This window comes from Manihot esculenta, chromosome 6, assembly GCF_001659605.2.
Source record: "Manihot esculenta cultivar AM560-2 chromosome 6, M.esculenta_v8, whole genome shotgun sequence".
Taxonomy (NCBI): domain Eukaryota; kingdom Viridiplantae; phylum Streptophyta; class Magnoliopsida; order Malpighiales; family Euphorbiaceae; genus Manihot; species Manihot esculenta.
In genome coordinates this window covers 6,215,152-6,225,070 of record NC_035166.2, presented here as the reverse complement: position 1 = coordinate 6,225,070, position 9,919 = coordinate 6,215,152, and the positions used below count along the sequence as shown (strand labels likewise).

The 9,919-nt window shown below is 34.6% G+C and overlaps 1 protein-coding gene across 1 annotated transcript; it reads right to left on the bottom strand.

Moving 5' to 3' along the window:
• Nucleotides 1–445: 445 nt before the first annotated feature.
• Nucleotides 446–9,365, bottom strand: LOC110616678 (putative RNA polymerase II subunit B1 CTD phosphatase RPAP2 homolog). Its single transcript, XM_021759130.2, has 7 exons — nt 8,991–9,365; nt 6,422–7,075; nt 5,257–5,913; nt 4,588–4,760; nt 4,240–4,506; nt 2,591–2,749; nt 446–949 (listed from the first exon to the last, which is right to left on the bottom strand). The coding sequence occupies exons 2-7, from the start codon at nt 7,023–7,025 to the stop codon at nt 851–853; spliced, it is 1,959 nt and encodes a 652-aa protein (XP_021614822.1). The 5' UTR covers nt 7,026–7,075; nt 8,991–9,365; the 3' UTR covers nt 446–850.
• Nucleotides 9,366–9,919: the final 554 nt, after the last annotated feature.

Here is a 9,919-nt window from a genome sequence, read left to right as displayed (position 1 = left end):
ATATTTCAATTAAAATTTAACTAGTCGAATTAAATTAAATTAATTTAATTCAATTTAATTTAATTTTCACAAATAATTAAATTATTTATAAAAAAATACCACTAATCGAATTAAATTAATTTAATTTAATTTTATTTTATTTTATTTTCACAAATAATTAAATTTCAATTTTTCAATCCAACTAACTAAAACTTATCATAATTTTAATTAAATTTTAATTTTAAATCCAACCAACCAATTTCTATTTAATATAACATTTACATTATTATTTATTGATTATATTCTTTATTGGGATTTTTCCATAATTTTATAAATAAAAATGAATGCTTGTATATATAGAGAAAGATTGAAAGGAGAGAGATATTACGATTTAATGGTTCAATTTTAGAAAAATTACCGAGAGTACCTAGCCAATAACATTACAAGAAAATCAATAATAGTAGTGAAAACATAAAACTTAAATTTAAATTAACTTTCATGCTTAATAATAGGAAATAGGAGATACTGCTACAGGAACTTCATTCTTGCCGAAACGCACATATAAACAAGCACCAATCAAATAGCCAAAAATAAGTGGTATCTTTCCTTTGCATATAAAGGGAATTGGCATAGCATTTTTCATTTGATCCCAAAATTTAACTGTGCAGGCATGAGACCTAGCTGAGGCTCCCATATCAGTTTCACTACCAGATATGCCAATACCATGATTAGATCATTTTCCACTATGAGAATTGAAATCGGTGTGTATGCATAAGCTTTCCTCCCCAAGACCTCCTGAGAATCACTGTTTAAAACAGCAATAGCATTATCTGATCAAAGTTCTCCATGGGACTGAAAAATATTTAACAGACTATGCTCCACTCCTAGCTCGAGGGTCTCGGCCGAGAGGTATCATGAGATCCTTCATAACCTCATACTCTTCTGCACTTATCTGGGAACCATCAAGGATCTATTTGGCCATCATCAAAACCATAAATACAGTTGAAAAATCATTAGTAAAAGGGTCAAGAATTTCCACCAAGTCAAAATTTAGTATCACAAGTCGAAATCAAGTTTTAATATCCAAATGCACTCATCGACTATCAGTTGTGCCTCTTATGCAACAAGAACAAAATTATAGTTATTCAGATTGTACAAGTACTGATGCACATGGAAAAAAAAATCATGTACTGAATTTGAAATAAGCACCACAATGAAGAATTCTAAGGTCCTACAAGTGTAACAATCCATAATTTAGATAATGTGACATGGAGCACAATCACTAGAGATGGAAGGATTTCTGACTTGCCAAATCGAACTCTAAACTATTAGGTGAAGTCCAATTTAGTCCAAAAACGTGCAAGTTATGGGGGTGAGCATTCAGTTAACCTAACCAAACTGAAATTCTAACTAACGAAATTTTATGACACCTAAAATATTAATCGAAATTGAAAGAAAACTGAATCCAACAGTAACCAAAATAAAATAAAAAAATAATCTTTTAGATTAATTTATTAATTTTATTTATAAAAATAATAAATATAACTTTAGAAAAATAATGATTAGAAAATTAATAAAATTATAAAAATAATTACTCAAAACAATATTTTATCATAAAATTGTAATTTAATATACTATTTAATAAAAATTCAGTTGTTTTGGTTATTAAATCAAAGACAACCAAACCGATAATCGAATATTTCAGAGATTATTAATCAATAACCTAACCAAACCAAACCGAATATACCTCTACCAAAATAATCAAATTTCATCGATCCAATTTAGTTTAGTTATTTGGTCATACCTGAATAATGCACACCCCTAACTAGTCCAATTCAAACAAAAATTTTATTTGTGGTATTCTATAAATACATCTTTTTCGAATAAAGGTCTAAATCAGCTCTGAGTTTTTCATCAATGTCCAAATAAACCCAATTTGATCTTTTTGGCCAAAACAAACCTTGAACGGGGAATTCAAGTCCAAATAAATTTTGACTAAACATATTATAATATTATTTTTAGTAATAAAATATTATTATTAGTAATTTTAAATATTTAAATCATTTGGTATTTTAATATTAAATAATGTTTTCTATTTCAAATTACAAAAAAATTATTATCAGAAATAATTTTTTATTAGGTCATGACTTATTTTGACTTGTAAATAAAGTTCACGATTCTACTTAGCCAAAAAGATCGATTTAGGCTTATTTGGCTTTTGTAAAAAGTTTACAAGCTGATTTGAACTTTTTGCTTTAATATTCCAAAAAAAGGGAAAAGTTCCCCCTGAGAAAAAGAGAACAATTTTCTAGCAAACAGGGTTTCTTTCCTTCTAGATTTCTTAACCGAACAGCTGCCTTAATCCTTTTTCAAAGATTTCAACTGGAAAACCAAAAGACAAGCCCTAAAATGTCCTTTGGCCACTGGTGCCGAGGGGGAGGGGGGGGGGAATTTAGGTCCACATCACCCACAAATGCAAGCGTGTGCAGACACAAATCAATCAAAGATGCATCTGAAGCTTTTTCACATACACAGAACTGATTACAGATTAATCCAATGATAAATAAAAGAAATAGTATGATTAAATCAAACATAATATCTTGAGCCTCACCTGGTGAAGCATCATCCTCCGATTAGTCATGTATGAAGTGAGAACTGGGATCCTACATACAGATAAAGCCTCAACAAAGAGAAAAGCTATGACTTGCCATTGTTTCATTCTGAATGCAGGAACCGCATCAAAAAAGGACATTGTTTCCAACAAGTGCCCCTGCATTAAAAATTTCCCATGCTAGTTCACAATGAAAAAAAAAAAAATCCCAACTTCGTAGATAACAAAATGGGGCCAATTGTCTGGGGGAAAAAATATCTCATGCTTTTCAATTGTATCTTACGTTTTAATTTATTAATTAGGTTCATGAATCACTGAATTTATTTCAAATATACTGATGTCTATATAAATATGTCACAAAGATGGAAGGCAAATATGAAGATCACTTCTTAACTTGGAAGAAATGGTTCTACTGGAGACCTAAAAGCCACCTAATGAAGGTGGTTTGCAGTATCATCCACCAACCCCACCCCACCCCCACCCCCCTTCTTCTTTTCACTTGGAGCTTTTAGGGCTCAAGTGAGCCTACATCATTCAAGGACCATGTTAAATTTTCTACCACATCATAACTTCACCTAAATGTCATATGAACATAGCATATACCTTAGACCCATACCACATTGAAAATTTAAGAACTTATGAAACAAATCGATTACAATAAAAAAAAAATCAGTTGTAACTGAAGAAACAAAGCATATTTCATAGTCTTTTGCCCATCAGGCCTAAAAAATTATTAGGCGGAACATAAGCAGTACGATCACCCAGTTCAGCAGTTGTCACAACTAAATATGCATGATGTTTTAACAATACATTTTTCAAATGTGAATTTATTTAGACAATGAACTTGTAAACTGTCAAGACGATGTTGACAATAACAGAAAGTAATCAACAGAAATGAAGGAAACAATTTAGTTTAATGAAAAAAGCCCAGCCACAGCAAACACAACAGTTAATCAACACCACAAAACATTTTAAATATCAACAATAAAATATAATAATATTATCATGGAAATTAGATGCAAGGAAAGGGAGAGACAACAATATCATGACAAATCTTGGACATTTGTTAATCACCTGCAGTGCATAGGTAAGTAATGCAGTATTCCTCTATTTTGCACCAAATTGCATTTCTGATTCAAATACCATCTTCTATGACAAAGTATAATAGACAATATGTTTCTGGAGCCTTGATGGCCATAAAGAAAACTTATACTGCCCAATTTACTTTTAATAAAGGCACTACTGCAAGTCCCTGTCACATACAAAAGGACTAGATTGATGAAAAAGCCAGTAGCAGCAGTTAGGGATGTCTTAAAGTAGCTACACTTTGCAGCTGTTATTGTTAGCAGGTTGTTACCAGTAGTCATGAGCTGTTAGTAGTAGTTAGAAATGTCCGAGTCGGTTAGGAAAGAGTTGGAACTACCTGAACAAAATAACAGTAGAGGCTACTTTGTATGGCATTCAAGAAATATCAAACTTCTATTCTTTCGCAGATTATCATCTCTTCCTTATCTACTTCTTCTCCCCATTTCTTAATTAGAGTCGTCAATAACAGGGGTAATTAGGTTTTCTGAATTCTGATCCCAAGTCCTAACATTCCCTTAACTGTTACCAAAAACGGAACAAAAAAAAAGTTCAAGAATTAATACCACTCCTTGCTCCAGTCTAGACATTGGTATTGGCAACCTGAGATCTGCTACAAGTCCAGGTAAACTCCGAGCAAGACACCCCTCAATGGTATGCTTGATTTCAGAAGAACGGCCATCTCTCAAGACAACCTTTCGAGGGTACTCCCTGCCATTAACAGATAAATAATCTTCATAGGAACTTTCATCATCTCTCCCATATATATAAGCCAACGAAGACGAAGTCACCCATGCAAAGAGTGCCATCCACATTGTTGCAAAAGGGGATAACTGGAAAAAGAATAAGTATAAATATAAAGTAGTGAATACAAAATCACGTGACACTAGTTTCAAACTCAATTACAAACTTACCGTCAAACTAAATCCTTCTGGCGGAGCATCATACCATGAATCCTCAGAGTCAAATAAATCTGCCCCTGGAATCTCTTTTGTTGGCCACTTAACAGAAGAAGATTCTCGTTCAAGCATTTCAACGTTATCTGTATCATGTGGATGTGGTAATATGATGACTCCAGCTTCAGACACTGATGCATGAGAGAAGAAGTCTCAGATAATAAATTATTAAATTAATGAACCAACAAAAAATTTACTTGGGCTAATTATCAACACTTGCAGCCACATCTTCCCCCCTCTCCCGAGGCAGAAACTTCTTCCCACATCCAGATTAAGAAATATACTACCCCAAGCAGAAATTTCCTTTAAAATACATTTGGAATTCTCCAGTTTAAGAAATATGCTCCTTAATTCACAAAATATGTCAACAGTAAAAACCAAAATTTTTTAATACTCAGAAGCTAAAATATATTCACTGAAAAGTTTAAAGATTAAAGTGTAGCTAAATTTTAAATTTTAAGGACTAGAATTTTACAATATTAACCTCATGGACAGATATGCTGTACCCATAATGGAATTGAGGGGTTAGAGTGCATATTATCAAAACCAGCAGAACACAAGCAAGTGGTATGCAAAATGCCGTAGTGGGAATTATAATGAATTAAAATTAACTTAAAAGGTCCCTACTAGCATCACTAGGATCAGCATCTCCAGATGCAACAGCTTCTGCTGCTTGGCTCAATGCTACAGCACACGCTTCTGCTGATTCAAATAGCAACATGTTACCATCATGTCCCCCGTCCATACTGTCAGGAGTATCAAGAACTGCCTTTTTATCTTCCATTTCCCTGACCTCACAAAGATTTCTACTTCCAGCATCAATTTTCTCATCAGCCCAAGTAACAGAGCGATTAGATTTCTTTGCACCAAAAGCTTTAAGAGAGGGTTTGAGCATGGCTTCACTCAAATTAGCGGCTTTCTTAATTTTAGATTTTTCTTCAACTTCAGCATCACTTGCACTTGAACTGACCTGAGAATAATTTGAAGTGGGCAGGTCTTGGCTACTAAGATCACCTTTTGCAACCTTTTTACTCTTCCCCCCTTGTGACTTTCTTGATGTCTTATTGGAGCCATGCTTTCCAGGAGATGATGACTGTTTTAAGCCTTCACGAATTTCTTTCCCTCCTTGCTCTTGTACATTTATGACAGAGGCAGTGCTTGATGAACCAGAGGGAGCTTTTGAAATGTTGTACTCATCTTCAGTGATTATAGTGCTCATAAAGTCCATGTCATTAAAGAAACAATCTTGTTTATTGACTGGTTTGGTACACTTAGCTTTTGGTCCTGCAGCAAAAATTCAAGCTCACTTAGGCCAACACCATATGACGTCTAGAAAATCATCATCAGGAAACTGAAGGGTAAGAATGAGAGGAAAAGAAGCAACATCACTAGGAAGAGGCTAGAGATATGACATGTAAAATCAACCATTTCACGGATTGAAAACCTCCTAAAATGTGGTGGTTGGAGTAAGAAGAAGAAGGAAAAGAAGCAGCAGCATTTCTCATATTCTTCACTTTTTAGGTCTCAAGTGAACTTAGGGGAAAAATAAAGAAAAGAAAATAAACTGAGAAGAAACAAACTCAACACAGCCATGAGTTTTTTTTCCTACTCCTACAACAGCTGCTAGGTTCCAATGCAACAAATCTGGAACCAGAGTTCAATTGTGGCAAGCTTGTCAAGAATATCCAAATAACAGTTAAAACACAAAAACCTAGTTATCCAAAATACGGTGGAAAAAAAAATATCAAGAGAAGCAATATTCTACAAAAAGCTGACTATATTTAGCACATACCTTCTTTGGAATTATCTTTTGATGGTGAATTTATGGAAACACGATCTCGTTGTGGAATATAGCCCTCAATTGCATTTGATGGACCAATCCACTCTTCCACAGAGACCTCCCCCACACTGCCTACCATCTTCTCCTGAATCTTTAAGTTAGACAGCCCCAAGTCCCCATTTTCCCCCAAACATTCATAATCTAAACTCAAATTATCAAACATCCTTAGAATATCATTAAGTTTCATTGGATTCAGAACAGAACATCTCTCTTCTTGTAAACTCCCTGCAAAAGCTCGACTATTAACAACACAACTGGAAGAGCAATACATGTATGTCTCATGTAGATCATAAACCTTGTGCTCCTTCAACGAAATGCGATATCGACCTTTATGAGGACGATCTAATGGCATAGAATTGTTGCAAAGCGGATAGCCACACAGGTTTGCAATTGACCGCTCAATAACAACATCTTCATAGTCACTATGCGACATCAAAGATCCAGCTGCAAATAGTTGATCTTCATTTTTTATGCCCTCAAGAAGGTGATGTTGCAACTTATAAACAGTGTCTGTCACAGTAATTGGTTGATCCTTTTCCATTGTAGTAGATCTCATGAAGGAGAGAGATTCGAGTTGACCGTATTGAGAAATTAATCTTGAGTGAACTGATATAATGGAAGAGCATCAGAATTGCAAGCATGTAAAACCAACTCTAAATCCCTTACTATAATCACATCATATACAAACAAGGCAAATTTATTGCTGATGCTACAACCATGTCATATATAAACAAAGAGATCCAATGACTGGAAGCTAAAAAGAATAGAAATGCAATAATTGCAGACATTGACAGAAGCGACATGACACATCTGTTAGACTCAGAACACATTCGGGTCCTTGCAAACAAAGACATCAATGCTAGTACACTCGTTTAAAAATAAAAATAATAAAAGAAAAAGGACATTATCAACCATAGCATGCAACATGGACTGTTTGTTTACTGATCTCCATCATAGATAAACAAGAATAGAATACACATCACCTTCACACCACACAAGTTCATTGCATACATGCTGTGTCAACAATCCCATTTAAGTTTAGAGTTAAGCTTATGCGTACTAAGATATTGCCTACTCAAAAGAAGACTGCAGGACATGACCCAGCAAAATAACCTGCTAGTTTCGTGTATGCTAAACTCACAAGTACGCTTTTAAAAGAAAAACACTCCGAACTCACAAAACTTATCTGATCTCAAGGAAACCAAATGAATATGCAGATATGTTTTGCATAACATAACATATTTTGGGTGTTCCTAACCTCTGTGGACTATGAAGATACAATTTCTCAGTTCTACTGTAAAATTAGCAAGTCAGAAAACACAAACAACCATGAATACTACAAACAAACTCTTCAAAACAGCGAGATTAATCTACTATGCAGATTAAACCACAATGCTTTTACTTGAAACAAAGACGAAGACAATAGTGTATATAAAATTTCAGTTGTGCAAAAATGCACCAACATATATTGAGAGATCCAATTGCATAATTGAGGAATCAGTAATTATTAACAACCAACCTGAACATAAATCTTGAAACATAAAATAAAGCAAAGGTCAAAAATTATTCAGCTAAAGAAGTTGAACCTTCACCTCACTCCTTCTAACTGAAAATAACATGTACCTAAAAATTAATAAAAACAGAGACATTTTCCAGCAAGTAGGAAACCACATAAATTAATCAATACACCATTTTGAAGCAGAAAATCAATTAAGGGGAACTGGAAATTAGTTTATAAAACAAATTGCCAGCAATCACTCGTCAACAACTAGAACTCACAGAAAGTAATACAATCACTTCTTCGACCTTATGTTTAAAGAAAGTAACAAAATCACTTGCCAGCAACCAATAACCCACATAAATTAATCAAAATATCATCTTGAAATAGAAAGTCAACTAACAGGAGCAGGAAATTAATGAAGTACACAGATCCCCACCTCAACTCTGCTGCAATAACCAATATCGTGGGGACCCGGCGGCTCAATGAGACCTCAACTGGGAGCTGGTTATTAAACAGAGGAGGCGGTGGAAGATGAAGGTGATGGACCAGAGCCGGATGGTACCAGGTACAGGTAGGGTACCCACAAGATTCTGCATACCAAAACCCAAACCCGTTTCACTATCCGCACCCGTTCCAAACCCATTATTATGCCCGCATATTACCCAAACCCGCTCAAACCCAAAATGGCAACAGCCACAAGCATACCATAGACTCGCGATTGCAACAGATTATATAGATTAAGGGATCAATTCCTCCTACCACCCCGACCTGAATCGCAATAGAATCGAACCAAACAACAAGAACAAAAGTAGTACCGTGAAGAATCAACATCTAGTAAAGGATTTAGTTCAATCACGTAGTCAACTAATCAATAATGTCCAAAACCTAACATGGAAGTGATCCAAAAAAGGAAAATTTAACAATCGAAAATCAACATAATTTAATCAAACCAACATCTTGAAAAGATAAAACAACAGATAAAATCAAAAAGGGAAAAAAAGTTTTAAAAGGAAATCACACCTCAGCAACGACAACACAGAATCAAGCGGAACAAACAGCAGCGCACGGCTGTGGCTGGACCAGTGGCATGCGACTGTGGTTGGACCAGCAAGGAGCAGGAGCCGCCATTCCTGGCCTGGACGTGGCTGTCGTCGCTGGGATGAGGCAGAGAAGAGCTGCGAACTGAAGTAGCGTCGTTGTGCTGAGGAGCAGTAGCCGTCAGCGCTGGTTGCTGCTGCAACTGGTTGGAGGCTGCCGGGTGGGTCGTTCGATGAAGGAGAAGGAAAGGGCGGGGGGAGCCTGGCGCGGATGGAGTCGTCGCTCGTTGGGGGAAGGCGAAGGAGAAGGTGGGACGGTGATCGCAGTTTCTTCGAAAAGAATGTTCAAGCTCTTCACCCTTTTGGGTTTATTAGGTACTGTAATATTACCCACGCTTTGCTGCACAATTTATTAATAGAGGATTAAAAAATAAAAAAATAAATAATTAAGTTTTAAATAATTTTTATTATTTTTAATTTATAAAACACATTTTTAATTTTAACAGGTTTATTATTTTTACATTAGAAAATAAAAAATATAATTTTATTTGAAAATAAAAATGAAAAAGGATAATTACTGTAGTAATTTTATAATTTATTCTAATTAATTAAAATATTTATATAATTTAGAAATATATTAAAATATTCTACTATTTTGTATTTTTATTCTGTTAATTAGAAAGAATATTCATTAATTTTTATTCACTTTTTCTATTAATCAATGAAAAAAAACTTAAATTACGTCGCTTTATCTATGCTTTAAAATGAAATCTCCAAATTCAAGGTAAATAAGTGAAAAACACAATTCTAGGGATGTCAGGCGGGCGAATTTTTACGGGTACTCGATCCGCCTAAATTCTATTAGGACGGATTTGAGTTTTTACAAAACGAATTTGGGCGAATTTGAATTTG

What these genes read in the sequence shown, in the direction of transcription:
- LOC110616678 (XM_021759130.2), bottom strand. Translation starts at nt 7,025, where the DNA reads ATGAGATCTACTACAATGGAAAAGGATCAACCAATTACTGTGACAGAC. An exon ending in CAGAAGGATTTAGTTTGACG is followed by an intron (nt 4,507 to 4,587) that starts GTAAGTTTGTAA and finishes TTCTTTTTCCAG; the next exon opens with TTATCCCCTTTTGCAACAAT. An exon ending in CTAGACTGGAGCAAGGAGTG is followed by an intron (nt 2,750 to 4,239) that starts GTATTAATTCTT and finishes TTTTTAATGCAG; the next exon opens with GGGCACTTGTTGGAAACAAT.